This window comes from Aptenodytes patagonicus, chromosome 6 (genome assembly GCF_965638725.1).
Source record: "Aptenodytes patagonicus chromosome 6, bAptPat1.pri.cur, whole genome shotgun sequence".
Classification (NCBI taxonomy): domain Eukaryota; kingdom Metazoa; phylum Chordata; class Aves; order Sphenisciformes; family Spheniscidae; genus Aptenodytes; species Aptenodytes patagonicus.
Window position 1 is genome coordinate 66,154,377 of NC_134954.1, and position 23,199 is coordinate 66,177,575.

Here is a 23,199-nt window from a genome sequence, read left to right on the forward strand (position 1 = left end):
CAGCTGGCATCAGAGCTACCACGGCTCTGGGCCCTGGAGCTCGAGGCAGGCGCTGCCTCTCTACCCAGCTCTTCAGGCAGGGTTGGTGGCCGCTTCCCACCCAGCAGCATGTTCCCGTAATCAGCTGCTGCTCATACCTGGTTTCTTGGCGACTGCGGTGTAGGCTAGCTGATGAGGTACTGCTCACAGGGGTTTGTCAACGTGTATTCCCAGGGCCAAACCCTTCCTCTTTCTTTGCGTCCATCCTCACGTAGGAAGGGCTTGGGAATTCCCATGAAAAACAGCTATTCAGATGCAGAGACTGAAGTACGGTTGAAGGATCAGGAGCTCCTGGGTACAATAATAAATTACTGAAGAGCTTTCATTGTGGAAGCTGTGGGATGGATGTGGGTTTCATGGAGCGAGGAGGGACGTAGAAAGTTATTAACATTTTCTGTTCACAGTCATCTTCCAAAGCTCTTTGATTTCTGCACAATCTGTGGATTCCGACAGCACAACAAACGGAGGCCTTAACTTCAATATAGCTGCGGGGTTCTCGGAGCCTTGCTGCAGGATACAGCAATGCCCTTCTGCTGAGCAATAGTCTCCAGTGAGTTTTTTCTAGGAGCAGATTCAGTGTCAGGAAATAAAACTAGTAGCCCACTGTGTACAAGCAGAGATGACTGGTGTACTCCAAATGGGCAACTTCTATTTGGGGAGATAAATGACCGTACGTCTAAGCACTGCCAAATGATGTTCTTTAGCATAGCTGATTTTTTTTTTCCCTATTTGAATATTCAAGATACCGTATCATTTATCTGAGTTCGCATGGGAGTTGTATTTTCCATGGGTTTTTTTGGTCATCTTGAAGTCAAGGGTAACAACACAACTATAACGTAAGATCTAAACTCTAATGCTTGAAGTGCCAGAAAGAGGAATGTTTGCATGCCTGATTTTACTCTTTCCTCTTTTTTCAATTAAAATAAAGTTGCAAGTTTTAACAATGAGAGTAATTAATCACAGAAATAAAGTAGCAAGGGAGGTAGAAAATTATCCATGGTTCCAACTTTTTTTAATCAAGGTTGATGACTATCCAGCAGTTATGCTCCCATTGCACCAAGTTACTGGGCTTGGCACACAAATCCGCGGGTAAAAGGCTGTGCTTGCGGTGCAGAAGGCCGGGGGATGGTAACGCCTCTTCTGGCTTTAAGCAGGAAGCAGCATCCAGCAGGTTAGGCCGTAACCCCGGATAGCGTATTTCTTTCCCCCACACTAAGCTCAGATTCCATGTGATTAAAATCCAGGATTTTAAATCCTGAATATGTGTCGTGGCTCTTCTAAACGCAGACATGCACAGAGCCAGTGTGGGAAGCCGATTTTGTTAAGAGCTTTCTAAAACCGCTGTAGCGAAATAAAAGCTCCGCTCGTTCCTCGTCTTCTCTGGGTGAGTATGAAGGCAGGCTGCTTTCAGTGGAAGCCCGTCGTTCTGCAACAACTCACTGCTGTCACAGATGCTTGGGTGGGCAGAGCACTAAACTAGTTGTCTCGAGAACTTCCCACAGTAAAATTACAGAGGCTCAGATTCACCTCCTAAGGAAGCTAAATTCATCTCTGAGGAGGTGGAGAGCTACATTGTATGCTACATCAGCAGCCCCGCCACCAGTTCTCAAGCTAGCTGAAGACAGCCCTGCTGCATCTTCAGCCTTTGCAGTAACACCCGTGCAAGCGTACAGCTACGCTGACCTGCACAGTAGCCTTCTGGCTTTATGGCGTTTCTCAAGTTCCAGATGCCAAGCCATGGCAAAACATACCCCAAAATCTGTGTCGCTTCTTGGAAGGGTTCCTGCACCGGAACCGGAGCCTGCTGTTCCTCCAGTCCGCTGGCACTCAGCGTTGGAACAAAGCTCTCGCTGCTGCAGCCGCAGACTGTGATGGGCGGTCTTCAGTGCAGCAGGGTTGGTAATTAGATCTGCATGCTAGTAACCGCTTGTCCCACAGGCACTAAAATCTGGCCAAAGCACGATCACTGGAAACTTCAGGAGTGGCCGCATGCAGATTTGTATGCTCTTCAACAACCAGCTTAAGACGACCTCTTCATTTTCTCCTTCCAGGTCATCTGTTTGGATTTTAAGGGGTTTAGAGCAGTGACTATCTTAGATGAAAAATTCAATTCACTTAAAAAAAAAATTCATCGGTGGTTCTGAATAAGACCCGCAGGTTTTAGTAACTTTTAGACTCTTACATGTGTCTTCCTTCCGGTTTAATTAAGCCTCCAAACACTAGTTTGAACTGTAGCTATTTGCTATGCAGGCAAACTCAGATTCACAAGGGAAAAAGTTACTTCAGTTGGCATTTAAAAGTCTGAGCTGCTATCTAACAACTTTTTGAAATTCTAGGTTATTAACATTTCTTAATTCTCATTGAAATTGAGAGGAGAAGCATCCTCTGCAGGTACATCAGATACACAGGTGGCTGCAGCCGCAGACACAGCAGGTCACACTGGAGTTTCACAGTACTGCAGGGTGTGAAGTACAGCAGTGCCTGATCTCACCAGACACTGTGCTCAGGAGGTGAGGCCAGGCGGTTCCCTTAAGGAACTGGAGGGATGCGCGCTTTGACAGCATTTGTTTAAATCACTTATTTAGAAAGCAGCTGGAACTTGCCTCGGTCTACGTTGCCCATATACCTGACGTTAAGCTCAAATTGACATCACCAGATCCATGAATCACGTTAGGCTACACAGCAATAAACTCTGCTTTACAGTTAAGCAAGTAAAGGCTCCATCATTTTTCTGTTTTTCAGACTACAAGATACAGGCATTTGATAATACCTCTCTGACATGGCTGTTAAGTACGTCAGTCCCTAGCAGACGGCAATTCGCCTAGCTGCTGCTGCCTGCGAGGGACTGCCAGGATACCAAGACTTTGGTAGGAGCTTCGTGGTCAGCACTCGCGTCGATGCGATGCCCGATAGCTCTGCCAGGTAACTGTCAGAGATGAGGCTGTGTGTGATGCACTGCAGTGAGATCAAGATGGCAGTGGTGTATATTGCTGGAGCTGAAATTCGTGACTTTTAGTCATTCCGTGCAGTTTTGTGTTGTTTGCCTGAGGGTATGCTTTGAATCAAAGAGTTGCTTAAGCAGCAGAAAACACAAAACTGGCAGAGAAAGGCAGTGTAAAAGGTTAAACCTCAGCTTCAAAAGGAGCTGTGATGTTGCCCAGCCCCATCAGAGCTACAACGTTTTGCCCTTACAGTACCTAAATGTGCTGGTTGTGGCTGGGGTAGAGTTAACTTCCTCCATAGTAGCTAGTCTGGGGCTCTGTTTTGGATTTGTGCTGGAAACAGTGTTGATAACACAGGGATGTTTTCGTTGCTGCTGAGCAGTGCTGACACAGAGTCAAGGCCTGTTCTGCCTCTCACCCCACCCCACCAGCGAGCAGGCTGGGGGGGCACAAGAAGCTGTGAGGGGGCACAGCCGGGACAGCTGACCCCAACTGACCAGAGGGATATCCCACACCATATGACGTCATGCTCAGTATATAAAACTGGGGGAAGAAGAAGGAAGGGGGACACGTTCGGAGTGATGGCGTTGGTCTTCCCAAGTCACCGTTAGGCGTGACGGAGCCCTGCTTTCCTGGAGATGGCTGAACACCTGCCTGCCGGTGGGAAGGAGCAAATGTATTCCTTGTTTTGCTTTGCTTGTGCGTGTGGCTTTTGCTTTACCTGTTAAACTGTCTTTATCTCAACCCACGAGTTTTCTCACTTTTACCCTTCCGATTCTCTCCCCCATCCCACCAGGGGGGAGTGAGCGAGCGGCTGTGTGGTGCTTAGTTGCCGGCTGGTGTTAAACTACGACACAAACGAAGCTTTAGGAGGAGATGGGAGAGGGTGCTGGAACTCTGTGTCAGTAAAAAGCTGCCACGCTAGAAATACTCAGAGATCCTGTCAGCATTCCCCCCTCAGGGAAGGGGAGGAAGTAAAACCCACTAGCGGAACAAATACAGAGTGAGAGAGAATGGGCAGTATGCATGGAAATACTTATCTTTTAATTTATTTATGTATATATTGTTGGGACAGGGGTGTTTGTTAGATCTTGGAAAAACAATTGGTTTTTTTTGCTTGGTTTTGAGTCACTTTGGAGTTTTTGGAGTCACTTAGACCTGATGGCATCAATACCTTTCTTACAGTAGGAGGAAATTGATGCAAGCTGACAAATTGTGGAATTCGCTCAGGTAGGGTGATAAGCACAACATTTACGGTGCAAGGACCCCAGACAGCGCAGTGCAGATACTCACGTACCACTGCCAAGCAGCCATGTGTTGCTGCCAGCAAACCTGCTGACTGAATCCAACATGTCTGGTGTTTGTAACACAAATGCATGCTTAGTTTTATGGTAGCATGAACTAACAATGCATACAGTTCCCCTTCACTTGGAGGTATCAGGTGTCTATCTTGAGCTCGTCTGGGTTTTGGAAAACAGGGAGAGCCTGAGCCCTGCAGAGTGAGAAAGTACAATGCAGGTGAAAACCACGCTAGATCCTCCTCCTGAGCAAGCGGTGCGAGCACGTTCTCAGTAGCTCTCAATAATTTTACAGTTGCCTCTAAAATTTTGCTTAACCCCAGGAGACGTAACTGACCTGTATTTCACCAAGACTTCCCATCAAGGATTGCTGCTTGCTAGAGAAGATGCAGCCCTTCAGTCCTACTAGAGCGTGTTTTTGAGCTGGTTAGTCATCCATTTTAATTTCATATCAATTCAACAACTGATTGAATACAGCCTGTTTATTCCCTTCCAAATAAATCTCAAAAATGAAGCCAGCATCCTGCCTGTATCACAAACATTTCAGTATTGCTCAATTAGCAGTTCCCACTTGTGCCTTTGCCAGTGATGAGCGAGCTGCAGAATGGCACCTGTAGCTGGTTAGGTGAGATCAGTCCAGTTGGATTTGACAGTCATGGTGTTGGACACATACAGTGCTTCGCTTGCAGACCTTAACACACGTTGATTGAAAAAGCAGATGGGAGGTATTCAATGCTTCTTTCTCTGCCAAACCCTGGAGCAGCATATAATTCCAAGGCGGAACTGTAAACTGTCCGTAGGTTTATATCCAAACATCTTCCATCTTCTTTTTCATTGTTCCTAAATCCCCTCAGGTAGCTCTTGCGCATGAAAACTGTACATATCACAGGCACATTTCCCTCAAGATATCTCTGTATTATGCAATAAAGGAATAATTTTCTCCTCTGTGTGCCCTTTTATCTCTGCTTTACAAAAAGGTTCTTGAAGGCATTGTTGTAATTTTTGTTAAATGCTGTATAAATGAGAGGATTAAAGAAAGAATTGGAGTAGCCAAGCCAAAGAAAGATGCTTTTCCAGACGGGTGGGATGTTGCAGGAACAGAGGGGACTTATTAATTCTGTGATGAAGAAAGGGATCCAGCACAGTACAAAAACTCCAATTAAGATGCCAACCATCAGAGCTGCCTTTTTCTCTTTCTGTTCTCTCCATGTTTCTCCATCTGTCTGGAAAGCGATAGCTGCATGACGAGCTGTAAACACCATCTGTGGTTCACACGAAGCTTCCTTCACCTCAAAACAAAAGCAAACATGGATTCTTACCAAGACAATTTGTTTGAGTGAAGTATTACTTTTAAATGACAGCACGACATCTGTGCACCTACCACATAAGGCCCCAACTCTGTTCCTTCCATGCTAAAAGAAAGAAAATGCCCCAGAGTGCCAAAATGACCAAACTTCTCATTATGTTGGAAAAGCTGCTGAGTGTGACTGACAAACAACGCTAAATAAAGAGTAACTGATGCCATGAGTGGTGTGGGCATTCTTTTTCAGTTTGTTTTATTGGATGCCTTGATACCTAGTGGGGAATCAGGTTGTTAAGGACGGCTAACAAAGGCACGTGCCTTCTGCCTGTCCCTAAACTAGACTCTCCTACGCTGCTACAAGACCTTTGGGGTTTCTCAGGCCTGAATCGTAAATTAATTTCATTCCATTGCAGGCCCTTTGGGTCATTTCCCTAAGGTATTAGAGAGGGACCTGCAACAAATGCCCGCTCGTTGACTACAAGATAAAGCTATTTTCTTCAGCCTAACTGCCTGGACGCAGAGCTCAAAACCCCACCCCCAGTGGGTGCAGGAGCTTGGCACTACCACTTGTTCTGCAGAAGGGACAGAGCATACCCCAAAAAACTCAGTTAAATCTGCAGGAATATTTTTCCATCAGAACCTTTTTTAGTGAAAGAATGGGATTTCATTTAGAAGAAAGTTTCAAGAAATGTGTCTGATCTTTGAAAAATGCCGATATTTCATCACCCCCAAAAAATCATAAATGCCTGAAATAAAATTGGATACTTCAGAAATATTTCAGTGGAAAGTAAACCCCTCAAGAGGAGTCCCTTACAAAAGACAGAACTCGGGTGCCTTCTGCTCTTCCTTGACAGAAGCTATCTCATCACAGGCACTTCTCCCTCCTGCAGAGGGACAGAGCACTGTATCGCATCAGCTGCAGCCTGGTCACAGTGCCAACACAGTATATGACAATGGGATCATAAGGATGCACCTGAAATGACGTACCCTCAGGCACTGTGCCACCATTTTGACTTCACTTATAAAATACTCTGGTAGTAATCAAAGAAAAGCTTTGCTGGAGAAGCAGCATTTTCTGGTCCTCATTTTCTCTCTTCTGTCACCTGTCCTTTATTTCACTCAGATCTACTTCATAATCTCACAAAACATACTCCATTGCCAGAAAAACACCATTTCAATCAGCCTTCAGTTCAAACTCTGGCTTCAAAAGAAGTTACACAAGAGAGGGGAAAATGTCAGCTACTCTAGGCTGCCGACGGTGCTTCTTGTCTACTCCTCTCTCGCCAAGGGCAAGACATTCTTCTGCGCAGTGAGTACAGCACAGTGCGCTGGGTGGCAGCGAGACTGTGGCAAAAAGGTTCTGAGCATAAGTTATTCATGTGCTTAGAGTCTATCCAGAAAAAGATACTCCCTTGTGATTTTAATTTGAAGATTTAAGTATCTGCGAGCTTGAAGTTCTTCTAGGCACTACAGTTACAAAGACAGCGCAATAAAATAAACAGTTTAAGGATGCAACCTGAGGCTCTAAAATTTGCCTAAGTGGCAATTCACAGGAGCTGCAAGACTTTGACACCACTCCAAAGGTGGTTTGTTAAATTAGCTACATATTCTACATGCGCGCGCTACTTTTGTGCAAGCTTTGTAACAGATGGAGGGCCTCTATTTAATACGAGCACAGCAACTCAAGAGAGGGAAGCACTGGCAATGGCTAGACAATCACTCTTCAAGATGGATATCCCTGTCTTCACCCTCAGACATGAGACATGGCTGCAGAATGTAAGAGCAGCAGATTATGGGCGCAGGCAAATAATGGAGGAAAATGAAAATCACATCTGTCCTGACAATTAAAATGCTACCCCTCATGTAGCAAGGATCACACCATTTGTCTGCAGAAGGACTTGCTCTGCACATCCTTAATCACACTCTGCAAAAAGGGATGAATGTATGACACGAGGACAAATTTGTGACAAGCAACCCTGAAAGATTACGTCTTAGCCCTGAGGAATAGCTACATAAGTATGCCTCTTGGGAAGAGCCATACAAAGGACTTTTTGTCACTAGCATCGGGCATAGTTTGGTACTGTATTTAACCTTCAACTCTTACTCAAAAGATAGAGCTTGCAGTGCGCCATCATCAAATCGGAGCCTTTTCTTTTTGGTACTTCAGGTTTTAGAAGGCTTATGACTGAACTGCAGAATTTACTAGTAGCAACTCTTCTATCACTTAATTACATATTGTGAGAAAAAGTTGTTTATTTTGATAGAAGATACCACAGTCCTCAGATGTTTTACCTAATGAAGCATGCATTTACAGCCTGGTCAAGCTTCTACTGAAATCAGAAGAGTTTTCACAAACTCCACTGGTTGTTAGATCAGGCCGCTGAATACTAAACAGCAAGTGAAAATAGATCATGGTATTTTTTGTAAATTACAGGACAGCACCTGTCTTCCTATCTACATAATTTCTACTTTCTCTGTTGTCATAGCTGTTTTTTCAATTATTTTTTTACTAGTTCTGCCTGGGACTTCTGAATAATGTTATCATAACAGTAATAATAATAGGAAAAATAATGGGATCTCCCATGGAATCTTCCATTAAGTAAACTGTGTAAATATCCCTGGCAGACTGGAGATATTTTGCTTCAATTTTCCATAAGAAAGCCTTTGAAAAGGATACACAGAATGTTCCTGAAAAGGTAACTAGTATCCCTGCTCAGCAAGGTCCTTCAGCCTGTGTCTTCAAAAGGACTTACACAGGCATTTAAACCTTGGAAGCTGTATGAAAGCTCAGCTTTCCATGATCATCAGTGTCTAAAGCTCACCCCGTACATTGCTTCCAGCTGACTAGCCGTACACGCTGTGAACGACCCTCGCTCAGTTGGCTCTCCATCAAGCTTGCCTGCCACGACACCTGCCTCTCGGGCATTCCCGGCATGGGGTACCGTTCCAGATGCCAGCCCCCGGCGTGAGCGCTGCCACTTGGCAGACCTGTGATCCACTGGCCAGCTGCTCCTGGCTTGTACTATTGCAAAAGGGACCAGACCTTACATAGGGTTTCTAGTGAGGCCCTGTGCTCAATGCTCCTGTGCTCAACGCCCCTGTAAATGTATCCGCTTTGCGGTACTGTGCTCCCTCCCTGCCTGATCACCATATACACCTACTACAGGACTGCCAGCATCTCATCCCTGCTGTGGGGACTGATTCATCAGGGGACAAGTCCACTAGATTTTTAAAGTTAAACACAGATTTCATTTGAAGTGCTGTTCATATCAGAAAATAGGTGTCAGTGCAGATTGCAAAGTCCAACCTTTCATTATAATTTCAAAATTTTTGATTTTTATTGCTCTCTATATGATTTGCTGTAGACGTCACTCATCTCCCTGGCCTGGTTGGTGCAAGATTATCCTTGCTACAACTATCAGCCCCCAAGACTATGTTGTCAAGGCTGTTTGTTATAAGCCAACCCACACAAAGTACATGGAAAGTAAATTAGTCTATTGTAGGCAAACACTGTTGTGGTACACAGTGCTGGCGGGGGAACCATGCTACAGGATTCCACCCTTATGCAGGCATGGGGTAACCCACTGTAATTTGGCATTGTCTGAACAAGAGCACAGGCCAAAAAGATTAGGTAGCTGCTTTCCAGCCTTGCCAGTTGCGATTTTCTTGAACTCAACACAGCTCTGACTATACCAAATCTGCAGTTTCCAGTGCCAATCGTGGAGGCTTTTCATGACTCCCATTTCTAATGTAAGTCAGAATACCTGACCGTTATCCCTGTGCCACATGGAACAAAGGACAAGCTCAACACAAAACCTTTCTCCCCATTTTGGGCCTACTGAGGGGTGCTAGTGAGCAGGCTGTGACAGGGGAAAAGGTGGTCACAGACTGTAAATTAAAGCAATCCATGAAGATGCCTTAGTTTATACTGGGGACATCTCTCATATGTGAGCATCTCTGCACGGTGTTGCACACTGTTCTCACTCGGTGGCTAGCAGCACGCCATCCCTCGGGCCCAGATTTCCTTCCATCTGCCCAGGCACTGCTCCAGGAGCTGCGAGTCAGGAGCAGTGGGGAAAAAAGCTGGTACGAAAGGACTGCTACTCTGAGACCAGAATTAGGTTCTGAATTTGTGAAATCCGCTATTTCTAGGACAACAGGTTCTGAGAAGTGCAGAGATGACCACTTTCCACTGAGAGTATCATAAAGAGAGTTAAACGAAGGAAAAGAGCTCTCAAGTACAAATTCTTCTACAGACACAAAAGAGTTTGGTTTTAGTTTCAGAATTCATTCTTCTGCACGTTGATCAGCAGTTACAGTTCAATGCCACTTCTGTTGTTTGTCTGTCCCTGGTAAATTACTACTACTGAATGGCTGTATGTTCCCAATTCCTGTGTTCTAGCAGCGTTATAAAAAACATGCCACCAAGGAGCTTCTGATGAAATCCCTTGATTTACAATGTTCCTTATAGCTTTAATGATTGTTATTACTGGTCCTTCCTGGCAGGTACTGTGTATGTGTTTGTACTGTACCTCCAGGGTCTGCAATAACAAAACAACAGCAAAGATTATAAACATCAGTCAAATCTGGCTTACTACCACAAATTCAGAGTTTTGCCTATGACAGTGTGATTCAGCAAAGATCATTACTGCCTCAGTGCAGCTTTGGCATACTTCTTGCTCTTTGAACAAGAACACGAGAAACTGAAATGCACAACGAAGAATCAAAACACAGGAATGTCTACACTTTCTTAGATGCTCCACCAATATGACAAACAGTACATGTGATAGGGAAAAGAACACCTGCTTTCTCTCACAAGATTTTCTTCTGCTGTAAGCAGGAATAGCTCTGCATTTCTCCCAGGAAATCACTAGCCACTCCACTTTCCTTCCTGCCTCACCTTTCTCCTGTCTGACATCTGCTGCCACTCTTCTGGACAGTTGCACTTTGTTTCCTGACCATCTCTTCTACTTGCACAGTCAGAGGCAGAAATAAGAAATAGAAGGCCCGTCACTCACTTACGGGGAGGTTTACACGGCACCGGGCCTGCTGGAGGCAGATGGAGTCCAGCTGTCTCACAGGGGGAAAAGGATCATGGCTCATGAATTGGCAGGGCTCATTGAGAAGGCTTTAAACTAGGTTCGAAGGGGGAAGGGGGGGATAAAACCAGGCTCACTAGAGATGAGCCCAGGGGTGGCGTGCCGATGCCGGGGGTGAAAGCGATAGCCCAGCTCAAGTGCATCTACACCAATGCATGCAGCATGGGCGGCAAACAGGAGGAGCTGGAAGCTGGAAGCCATTGTGCAGCGGGAGAGATATGACTTAGTCGCCATCACAGAAACATGGTGGGGTGACTCTCACGATTGGAGTGCTGCAATGGATGGCTATAGACTCTTCAGAAGGGACAGGCGAGGAAGGAGAGGTGGTGGGGTGGCTCTGTATGTTAGGGAGTGTTTCGATTGTCTAGAGCTCAACGATTGTGATGATGATACGGTTGAGTGTTTATGGGTAAGGATGAGGGGGAAGGCCAACGAGGCAGATATCCTGCTGGGAGTCTGCTATAGAGCACCCAACCAGGATGAAGGGGCGGAGGAAGCGTTCTACAAGCGGCTGGCAGAAGTCTCTCAATCGCTAGCCCTTGTTCTCGTGGGGGACTTCAACTTCCCGGACGTCTGCTGGAAATACAACACGGCAGAGAGGAAGCAGTCTAGGAGGTTCCTGGAGTGTGTGGAAGACACCTTCCTGACACAGCTGGTAAGTGAGCCTACCAGGGGAGGTGCCTTGCTCGACCTGCTGTTTACAAACAGAGAAGGACTGGTGGGAGATGTGGTGGTCGGAGGCCGTCTTGGGCTTAGCGACCATGAAATGATAGAATTCTCGCTTCTTGGTGAAGTAAGGAGGGGGGGCAGCAAAACCACAACCATGGACTTCTGGAGGGTGGACTTTGGCCTGTTCAGGACGCTGGTTGAGAGAGTCCCTTGGGAGACAGTCCTGAAGGGCAAAGGGGTCCAGGAAGGCTGGACAATCTTCAAGAAGGAAGTCTTAAAGGCACAGGAGCAGGCTGTCCCTGTACGCCGTAAGAAGAACGGGCGGGGAAGACAACCGGCCTGGCTGAACGGGGAGCTTTTGCTGGGACTCAGGAAAAAAAGGAGAGTTTACCACTTGTGGAAGAAGGGGCAGGCGACTCAAGAAGAGTACAGGGATCTCGTTAGGTCGTGCAGAGAGGAAATGAGAAAGGCAAAAGCCCAGCTAGAACGCAATCTGGCCACTGTCGTTAAAGACAACAAAAAATGTTTTTACAAATATATTAATGACAAGAAGAGAGCCAAGGAGAATCTCCATCCCTTATTGGATGCGGGGGGGAACACTGTCACTGAGGATGAGGAAAAGGCTGAGGTACTCAATGCCTTCTTTGCCTCAGTCTTTAATAGTCAGACCAGTTATCCTCAGGGTACTCAGCCCCCTGAGCTGGAAGACAGGGATGGCGAGCAGGACGAACCCCCCGTAATCCAGGAGGAAGCAGTCAATGACCTGCTATGCCACCTGGACGCTCACAAGTCTATGGGGCCGGATGGGATCCACCCGAGAGTGCTGAGGGAGCTGGCAGAGGAGCTCGCCAAGCCACTCTCCGTCATTTATCAGCAGTCCTGGTTAACGGGGGAGGTCCCGGACGACTGGAGGCTTGCCAATGTGACGCCCATCTACAAGAAGGGCTGGAAGGAGGATCCGGGGAACTACAGGCCTGTCAGCCTGACCTCGGTGCCGGGGAAGATTATGGAGCGGTTCATCTTGAGGGCGCTCACAAGGCATGAGCGGGACAACCAGGGGATCAGGCCCAGCCAGCACGGATTCATGAGAGGCAGGTCCTGCTTGACCAACCTGATCTCCTTCTATGACCAGGTGACCCACCTAGTGGATGAGGGAAAGGCTGTGGATGTGGTCTACCTAGACTTCAGTAAGGCCTTTGACACTGTCTCCCACAGCATTCTCCTAGAGAAGCTGGCGGCTCACAGCTTAGACAGGTGTACTCTGCGCTGGGTCAAAAACTAGCTGGACGGCCGGGCCCAGAGAGTTGTGGTGAATGGAGTTACATCCAGTTGGTGGCCGGTCACCAGCGGTGTTCCCCAGGGCGCAGTTTTGGGGCTGGTCTTGTTCAGTATCTTTATCAATGATCTGGATGAGGGGATCGAGTGCACCCTCAGTAAGTTTGCAGACGACACCAAGTTGGGCGGGAGTGTTGATCTGCTCGAGGGTAGGAAGGCTCTGCAGAGGGACCTGGACAGGCTGGATCGATCGGCCGGGGCCAACTGGATGAGGTTCAACAAGGCCAAGTGCCGGGTCCTGCACTTGGGCCACAACAACCCCATGCAATGCTACAGGCTTGGGGAAGAGTGGCTGGAAAGCTGCCTGGTGGAAAAGGACCTGGGGGTGTTGGTCGACAGCCAGCTGAACATGAGCCGGCAGTGTGCCCAGGCGGCCAAGAAGGCCAATGGCATCCTGGCCTGTATCAGAAATAGTGTGGCCAGCAGGAGTAGGGGAGTGATCATGCCCCTGTACTCGGCACTGGTGAGGCCGCACCTCGAATACTGTGTTCAGTTTTGGGCCCCTCACTACAAGAAGGACGTTGAGGTGCTGGAGCGTGTCCAGAGAAGGGCAACGAGGCTGATGAGGGGTCTGGAGAACAAGTCTTATGAGGAGCGGCTGAGGGAACTGGGGTTGTTTAGCCTGGAGAAAAGGAGGCTGAGGGGAGACCTCATCGCGCTCTACAACTACCTGAAAGGAGGTTGTAGCGAGGTGGGTGTTGGTCTCTTCTCCCAAGTAACTAGCGATAGGACGAGAGGAAATGGCCTCAAGTTGTGCCAGGGGAGGTTTAGATTGGACATGAGGAAAAATTTCTTTACTGAAAGAGTGGTTAAACATTGGAACAGGCTGCCCAGGGAAGTGGTTGAGTCCCCATCCCTGGAGGTATTTAAAAGACGAGTAGATGAGGCACTTAGGGACACGGTTTAGTGGGTGGTGGCGTTGGGTTGACGGTTGGACTCGATGATCTTAGAGGTCTTTTCCAACCTTAATGATTCTATGATTCCTTCAGAGAAGGAGAATCTGTTTCTCCCCCATATTATCCTGACTGGTTACGTGGGTTGGGGAGGCTGAACGGGCCAAGGGGCAGAACAACACTGCACTGCTGGAGCTCTGGGGCCTCATACTATCTAAAGTGGGAAGGACTCCCACAAAACCGATAGGGTTTGGATCAGGCCTAATTACTCATACACTATACAAGGTACTTTGAGAGGGGAGAAAGAAAAAAAAAAAACAAACCAAAAAAAACCCCCAACCATCAACAGAACTTGATTTTTAACTCCTCACATGGAAATTTAATCCTGACTCTGCAATTGCTACATGTAAGTAATCCTGACATTCAGATTCTGCCATCCTTGGTTTTGCTGGGCAAAACCTATGCTATCCAGAGCACTATCCAGCAGTAGCTGCTGTTTTTCAAGCAGTCTCATTTATTTCAATTGGACTATTTACAGAGAGAATTATTACCTACTGTCAACAAGGTGTGGCAGAGTATAGCTCTCTGTTAGCGATGGTATGTCACTATTTTTTTTAGGAGGGTCACTCACATCAGTATTGACTGTAGAATTCACTTTTTAAGGAGTTTCATAATTAGCAAACAAATAATTATACAAGCACCAGTCTAATTTACGGTCCCAATTCTGCAATTTTTTTCTTTCAAGGAAAAGTAAGAAACAAGCTCTCATTAAAACTAGAAGCACCCCAGATGTTTCATGTCCAACTCCCTCACCTTAATTTTTTTCAAAGACTTTACCAAGTGTTTTTCAAAAACACAAGTAAAATTTTAACCAAAACCAACTCAAAATAGTTATTTTGTAACTATTCTATTCAGCGCCTCTATAAAAGTACAGAAACAAAACGTATGTATGCCAACTTTCAGCTTGGAGACAACTGCCGTGTGTGTGTGTGTACACACACGTGTGACAGTGGCAACCTGCAAAGCACTTTGGTGCTTGGCTCTGTTGGCTGACAAGCACTGTGCAAAAACATCAAGGTATCATTGTAATTGTTCCACTTGGTGCATCGGTTTCTTCAAGGCATTTCTACTGGCATATGAGTACTATGACCTCAAATCTTTTCCTCATTAAATTAACTTGCTAGTATTAACCAGCTACACTGCTGGGTATACCTTAGGCCACAAACCGTAGCCCTGGCACACAGTTCCAACTCAGGGCTACCTGACAGCTGATTCCTGAGTGCCACACAGACGTCTCTCCCAGGAGGGATCACCACTGTTACTACTCACCTCCAGCCTGGGAAGCACTGCCAGCCTTCGGCATCGGCTGCCGAAAGCCCCTCTAATGTCAGATCAAACAGCGCAGGGCACCCGAGGTGAGAACTGACATAGATGCAGAGGGCACTTCACCCTCAGAATAACAGTGACAAAAGAAAGATGTTGCAGGGTGAGCACGGCAGGTGAGCATTCTCAGAGAAGGAAGGGATGAAAGAAAGTAAAGGTAGGAGAGACATTAGATGAGAAAGAAATGGAAAATTAGTGTGAGTTGATGGGCAAAACAAGGTAAGTGGAACAGAATTTGCCCCATCAGAGAAAGGACAGTACTGACACTGACAGCCCAATTACCCCTGGATGTGGAGAAGCAAAGCTGGATCACCTCACCAGGTTTGCCACATACCCTGGCAATGTTATCTTTGTGTTTGCATGTTGAAAAAAAATGGGTTTTGCCAAAGGAACAGCAGTGATGTGTCTGAAGATTCTTCTCCAGAATTCACTGGGGAACTGCTACTTTTCCTGTGGACATGCTGGATCCTGCTCCTGTAAGCTTAAATGGGATCAGGATAAAACTCGGTGAGTAAGTCTCAGTCTCTTAACTTAGAAAGAAAACCGAGAAGAAACGCATCCTGAATGCCAGCTCCCTTGATCCATGGGTTCATTTAATGTACACGTGTGCAGCTGAGCATCAGCTCCTCCTTTAGACGACGAGGAAAGGTTTGCATGTGCGTCACAAAAGTCTTTTTATTTAAGCCAGCAAACGAAGCTGCTGGGACAATGGGGAAGGTTGCCACTATATACCAATTGCAGATTCAAGAATCACTGTTATAAAAGGAGAAGTCAATACGTCAATCACTGCAAATACAAGAAAGATGAAGAACTGCTGGCTTACGCATTTTCTGGTATTGCAGTAACAGCTGTACAGCAACCCCTCCAAAACGGGTATTATGCTCACACTGACAGGAGCTCTTTTGTCAGTATAGCCTAAACCAGCTCTCGCACACTGCATCAGCATAAAGCACTTACCTGCCAGCCTAGCTGTGCCCACGCAAGGGCTTTTGCAGACAGAGCTATGACAATTAGGAGCCAGACCTGTTTCATGTTAAAACTGACATACCAACAACGTGTCTCTGTATAGGCTAAAACTCAAGCAGCAATGCCTCAGTTCATTTAGCTTCCCAGAATTTTAGATTCCGAGTAACTAGTCCTGTATGAGTATGTGTGTATGTAAAAGATACATACATGTATGCGAAACCACTACGAATATTCAGTTAGCTTTTGTGCTTGGAAAGATTACACATTAACTCCAAGCAATACATTCATCATACTTACAACAATTTGGAAAGAAATTCAGTGCAAACCAGGGGATGAAGGCTGTAGGGAAAAAAAGAATGCCACTAGAGGAGACATTCTCATCTTTTCTAACACATTTTATGCTTTTGCATAGAAGACAGCTTCATAAATCAATCTATATTAAAAACATCTTCAAGACATTACGATCCAAATCTGCAGGTCTGACTGCATATAATTGCCAGTGCTGTCATCTCTTGCTAGAATCAGGGGACACAACCTACAGACTTTTATTTGTGACCATAATAACATGTTTTCTACTGTGACTCTAAATCAAAGTTAGAGGGATTTAGCAGAGGAGTGAGGCTCTGCAGGATTAGCCCCAATTGAACAGAAATGTTCCATGTCTCTTTAGGTATCTTTAACATCCACACAGCTCATGTTTTGTTATTGGGAAGGGACTGGACTTAGCAAGTACAACTGCAATCACAAAAATGTACTGTAAAGAATCATTTCCACAGGTAGGAGTGAGAGTAAGATTATGTGACTGAAAGCAGAGTTTACAGAGAGCACTACTGAGCACCTTGGCGACATGGCATGGGTGACAGCATCGTCATGCAGAGAGCCTGACTTAACGGGACACAAGGGGCCAACCCTTCCGCAGGGACACAGCTTTCCTGTCAGCTAGGTGTATCCCCGAAATGAATGACACCTCCCACATGACTAGGGCTTTGCGGGATTACAGGCAATGTTTGGGATAAGAAGGAGGAGGACGTGGCTTTTAAGACAGCTGGTAATTTTAAAATAGAAACAATTCATTGCTCATTGCTTCAATACTATGCAGTAAGCAGTATGTTCCCAGTATTCAAGGTAAAATAGCCCAAGCACATAAATAAAGTGTACAATTTGCTTATTAAAATCTATTAAGACACTGATAGATGCCACACAAAGTCCATGCTGGTAGATGAATGTGCATGCATTTACTTTATACACGACCTAGGGATCTGTTTATGTCTTTGTTTACCCCATCAACACTGTAAAAAAGTAAAGAGGAAAAACCTCCAAGGAATGGCAAATTCTGACTAAAGAGACGCTTTTTAAATGGCTCTCCAGACTGGCAGTGTATGCACCTGTCACTTGCCGCTATGGCACACAAGAAAAAAATGAGAAAAAAGCTCTCCTCCAAGAGTGGCGCTTTTTGACTGGCTAATTACTGCTCACGTCCGGTCTGTAACAGAGCTAAATTCACACAAGAGCCCCAGGGCATGTCTCAGTCTTCTCGCTGTGCCGAAACCACCGATGCAGGGGTGATGGCTAGGAGCAGATGAGAAGCGGGAGCACAGGTGCCTGGGGGAGGCAGCGGGGGTTCTCCTCCCTGTCCCCCACCCTTACCTGGGCAGCCTCGGGCAGGGGCACCACGGCGTTCCTCCTGCGGCCCCCCACACGGAACTTGGCCGCCTTGTAGATCTTCCAGTAGACGAAGAGCACCACACAAAGGGGCAGGTAGAAAGCCCCGCCGGTGGAGACGATGGTATAGGAGGGCTCCTGGCTGACCTGGCAGCGCTCCTGCTCAGGGCTGTAGGTCTCCCCCCAACCAAAAAGGGGGGCAAGGGAGATGGCGGCAGAGAGCGCCCAGGTGAGAGCGATCATGACGTTGGAGACGCGGCGGCGGGTGAGCAGCGTGTACTCCAGGTGGCGGGTGATGGACCAGTAGCGGTCCAGGGCGATGGCGGTGACGTTCCAGATGCTGGCCGTGCAGCACAGCACGTCGAAGCAGACCCACACAAGGCACAGCTCCCGGCCCAGTCGCCACCGCCGCCCAGCTGACAGCTCCTTCACCAAGCTCAGCGGCATCACCAGGGCCGCCACCAGCACATCCGACACCGCTGTGGAAGCCACGAGGTTGTGGGGCACCCGGTGGAAAGCCTTCACTCGCAGGATGGTCGCCAGCACCAGCAGGTTCCAGAGGAAGGTGGCCACGGTCAGGAGCACCAGCAGGGTCAGGATGAGGATGGTGAAGATGGAGAAGGGCTCCCGGCCCCTCCACGCGCTGCTGCCCACCAGCGCGGAGGCAGCGGAGGAGACATTGGTGTCCATGCTGGCTGACAAGGTGTTGGTGCCCATGTTGGTCTGACACTGGCCCCGTGGGGTGCAGGGGCTCAGGGTCTCCGCCATGCCTGGGACAGGGGCTCGGCCCCTCAATACTCCTGCACACGAGCACTCTCCCCCTTCCCAGGCCGCCTGCCGCCCCGGCACCGTCCCCAGCCCCGCTGCCAGGGAGAGGGAGCCCACACAGGGCCTCCCCTCAGCGGCCGCCCGCTATGTGCCGCCGCCTCAACGCAGCCCGCGCCGCCCCCCGCGTCGCCGCCGGGCACCCGCTGCCGCCCGCGCCCGCCGCTCCTCACGCCCATACCGGGCGGCTGCGGCGCCGACGAGGAGGCTCGCCGGGACCGCGGCGAGGGGCAGGCACGGGGAGGGCGGCACCGCCGCTCCCGCCCCGCCCCAGCGGCCGCCTCGGGGGTGGCGGCGGAGCCCCTGCGCGGCGTCCGGCCCGCTCCGGTGTGGCGAGAGGCGCCGCCTCCGCCGGCTTCTCCCCACAGCCCCCGTGAGGCGACCGCCACCCTCTTCTCCTCACGGCCCCCGTGACGCGGAGGGACACCCCCTCTCCTCACGGCCCCCGCCCGCCATGTTCCCCTCAGCCCTCCCGCCAGAGCGTTGCCTCGCCTCGAGCAAGCGGCCCCTTCCCGCCGCCGAGCACCGCTGCCGGGCGCAGCCTGCAAGGTTGGTGGCGGTTTTAGTACTGAACACGAGTTATTTCTAGGCTGCAGCATTTAAATGGGAATTTTTCCAGTTAAAAAAAAATAAAAATCTCTGAAATTCTCTCAAATTTTTAAGTGGCCGGGGACATCTCCATCTTTACGTCTGTTTCAGGGCAGGTTCATGGCATGGTTTCTTTACTAAGGTCACCTGCCCAGCCTCTGAAAATGCGCCCTTCTCCCGGCCCTTTCCAGTAACTACCCTCAAAATCAAGATGTTTCAAAAATAATTTTAAACCTGTTACACAACCTCTTTTAAAATCTGTAATAGATGTTAACAGGGTGGTAGGCATAAAGGAGACACAGCGATCAGCTTTGTCACCTGAGTAATAAATGGTGACAACTAGTGTGACAGGATCATATAGCAACCTGGGTATTACATTTAAGGTGTGTTTAAGATATTATATCTAAGGTCTTTGGGAAGTATCCTTTATCCCAGCCTGCTTTTATTCCTGGGGTCCTTTACAACCCACAACCAGCATTTCCACTGGCTTAGACCATTACCAGGACAATTTCAGTGGGAGTTACTGGACAAAAGACAGGCTCTTTTCCCTTACCAGGTCATACGGTGCCGTTGAGAGCTCTCCAAAGGTGTTTGCAGTTGTTGATCAAAATGTTGATGATGAAAATAAGATCAAAGAAGGTCAGTGAAGTTTGTTTCCTTGCAAATAGCAGCACACCTACAATCACAGGCTGTAGCAGGGCAGAGTTTGGTGACAGGAGGTTGGTTGCTCATTTTTGAGGTAGAGAAGGAGTATTTTGGGGGTCAGAATAGTCCCATCTAAATGAATGCTGCTCAATTCAATGTTTTTCACTTGCATTCACATTCACTGAAGAAACAGCACCATCTGACAAAACACAAACCTCTCACAGCACCACTATGTTACCCACAGCAAGCAGGGTCTAGCTTGCCTCACTCAGGGGGCCCAACTTCAAAAGCTGGAACAATCATGAAATATTACAGAAATGAAAGACAATGACTGTAGTCAGAATAACCAGGCTGTTGTGTTTGGTTAACTTTTGGATGCCACTTCACTCACCAAATGAACAATAAAGCAAATAAATACTTTCCCAGGCTCTTAATGCAGACATGATTTTAGTTGTTCTTTCCTATAGTAATTCTAACAAGTGCTCTAGTATAAGCCAGCAGCAAAGAGAAAACTATCTATCTGCATTACTTACCAGCTTTTATTATTAGGAGAAAAGGACTTCTGAGTGCTAAGTGTCTCACATTTTGCCATTTGAGCTTCCAATAAGCAGAATCTGACAGAGCTTGTCAAGAAAAGCATTTTCACAATACTGTTACAAGTTAAGCCTAAAGCAGCATTTGAAACAATTAGACACTGGTAAAAAAGTGTCAGGGTTGGCAGACAGCATGTGACTGCTTCACAAGCAACTTCGCATGCTTTCTCTTTATATTGCTCCTTTCTAATTTGTGTCTCGTTTTGTTAGTTAATGCTACTTTTAAAAGGCCAGCCAAAGAATTACTGAACAACATTTTATTCCTTTAAAAGGCACCCAGACCTAAAAGCAGTAAGGGAAACAAGCAAATAGAAAAGCTCTTTAACTGCTAAATCTTTCGACAACTGTCAGTCCAATTCTGTGAACTTAATAAAAGAATAAAAGAATCTTGTCACAATTTGAGTAACTCAGCTATTAAAGAAAGACTGCAAACAAACAAACAAAACTCAGACTAACTGCAGAAGTTTCATGTTTAGGCTCCCAAATGGGCCAGGATATGATCTGTTTGTTCCTGCTTCTGCAGGAAATTAGATTGTCTTTTTCTTGTGTGAGGGTGCTTCATTTGTGGGTTGCGGACTAGGTGTGGGCCACCATTAAAGCAGCCCAGATGATCTCAAAATCTTCCTTTCCTAGAAGCCATGTGTCCCATCCCTCTACTCCTATTTATTATGTGTACGTTATATGCCACATTGGGATAGTTACATTTCAGTCCACAAGTCAAATGCATTGAAATCTCCCACTTCTTCCTCCCACTTGGCTGAAATAATCTAGTCCTGTAATAGAGAGGCTTGAATAAAGTCTCAAAGGGATTTATTTTTTTCTTGATAATTACCCCACTGCTGTCTTGTCCTGTGAATGCAAAGGCTTAGTGCTCCTCAAAGATTGCTATGGCAACGCATTAGAGTGTCTCAGGAACCAGGGTATACTTTGAAAAAGAGAGGAGGGAATTTTAAAAAATGAGGAGACTTGCAGGTATTCCTGTATTCTAAATGACAGAACAGCAAGTAAATATTGCATGAAATAATAAAATTAAAAAAAAATAAACGAGAGAGACAAAACCAAACCAAACCACACTTTTCTTCTTCTACTGAAACTAAAGGAGGACCTAGTTTACCTTTGTTTAGTTACATAAGCTACTGTCATGTCAAAGTGCAGTGAAAACAATGAAAATCCTTTGTTTCATTCACTGATACTTTTCAATGACTTCAGAAACTAGTCTGCATCTTCATAGTTTCTTCTCTCAACGAAGTATGGCAGTATGTATCCTCAAAAGACAACTGATATGACCAACTGTTTCATTGCTCTTAAAATAAGCAAATAAATATGTGACTATGGACTTGGAGCAAGATGATGGAATTCACAGTAAATACAAAAGAACGTCATCTTTCCATCTGGATGTTTGGAGCTTTGTGGGCTGAGAAGTCTGAGAAATGCAAAGCGTGAAAGGGTGGGAAATAGTAATCTGCTTATAAGTCTAAGTGTAGAAATCCTTTACATCTTCCTTTGCAACTTTTCTCACTTTTCCTTGGTGACCTGAGAATCACTGAGGAAAGGACTTGTGACAGAGGTGAGGAATTGCAAAACATATCTCCTAGCCCTTATCACCTTACCAAACACCACCTGCAAAGCTCACTCTTCTGGCTGCCAATGTTGAAATGAATCTCCTCAGACTTGGTCTTGTCATAATTTTATTTTTTTTCTGTCAGTCTGAAAGTTCTTAACTTAGCTTAATCCTCCCTGCACCCTTACAATTCCTGTCCAAGCTCCTCTTTTGTACAGTTGTGCTAAACAAGCGGCTGTCTTCACCAGACAGCAGCTACCCAGGCCAGCTTCATTATAGCTCTCTATTTTTAAGCACTTTCAAGGACAGCATGCTGCTTAGGAACAGCTTTGGAGGATGATGATTCATCCAGATAACAGAATTCCAACTCATTATGTGAAGTGATGCTGTATTTTTATAACAAACACATAAAATTTAAATATAGTTTACATTTTTCAGAAGTTTGCTTTTATCTGTTAGAGAGAGCAGATTATTTTTAGACCATTATAAAGGGACTACACTGAATTCAACTGTTTTGACTCATTTTCCATTTTTTGTTTTAGGTACAAAAGTCCTATGAGAACTTGTAGTAGATGCAGTTTTATTCCATCCTGTTTTCTCTGCTAGCTCTTTAATAGAAAACAAGTCTCCTTTATAAAGCATTTTTCAGAACAACCAGTTATATAAATCCTGCAATTAATTTGATAAATATCTAGAAAAAATTTCAGCTGAAGGGAAAAACAAACCCTCAAAAGCCCTTTGACAGCTGGTTCCATATTTTTATGATTGCAAATGTGATGGAGAATCTAGATGTCACATAAAGGCTAGCTAGTATTGATTTTATTAATAATAATGACCAAATCTTTGACAGAATAATTGCCATTTAAGTATCAGTTTTACGTAACCTATGAGGATGTGAACGACTAAGCACAAGGTTTTCAAACACAAGGGGTAGTCAGCAAAGATCTGTATACCTGCATGAATTAGGTTTGCCACAGAGGTGTGTGCACGCATGTTAACAGGTAACGAGCCCTAGCACAGCTAAGGCCAACACATGAATACAAAGGGGATTATATAGTAGCATATTTGCTAACACTAGGCTTTTCTCCTGTTAGAGCAGCCACATAAAAAAAACCCCTTAACTAGTAATCTGTAATTGAGTACATCTAATCTGCTTGATCTTGACTATGGGCTTCTGCTACCACCAATAATCTTGAGGAAGAGCCAGATTTTTTTTTTTAATTATTATTTTGACTGTGTACAAGACATGGGCTTTCCACTTGTGGATTTTAATATTTTTAAGTGTCAGATTCAAAGTTATTTAGGAGCTCACCTCCATTGATTTCTATTTTAATTGGTGCCTGAGAAAGTTGCGGTGGCCAAATGCCTTTGATTCTCATTCTAGCTCGCTTCAAACCT

General features: G+C 46.3%; 1 protein-coding gene across 1 annotated transcript; it reads right to left on the minus strand.

Annotated features, from left to right (window-relative positions):
• Positions 1-4,746: 4,746 nt before the first annotated feature.
• Positions 4,747-18,473, minus strand: LOC143162518 (5-hydroxytryptamine receptor 5A-like). Its single transcript, XM_076343051.1, has 2 exons — positions 17,575-18,473; positions 4,747-5,568 (listed from the first exon to the last, which is right to left on the minus strand). Exons 1-2 carry the CDS (start codon positions 18,355-18,357, stop codon positions 5,236-5,238), a joined length of 1,116 nt encoding a protein of 371 aa, XP_076199166.1. The 5' UTR covers positions 18,358-18,473; the 3' UTR covers positions 4,747-5,235.
• Between the last annotated feature and the right edge of the window lie 4,726 nt (positions 18,474-23,199).

Excerpts from the sequence above, each read along its gene's own strand:
- LOC143162518 (XM_076343051.1), bottom strand. The coding sequence starts at position 18,357 with ATGGCGGAGACCCTGAGCCCCTGCACCCCACGGGGCCAGTGTCAGACC. Across the intron at positions 5,569-17,574 it reads CCCTGCCCGAGGCTGCCCAG|GTGAAGGAAGCTTCGTGTGA; the intron begins GTAAGGGTGGGG and ends TTTTGTTTTGAG.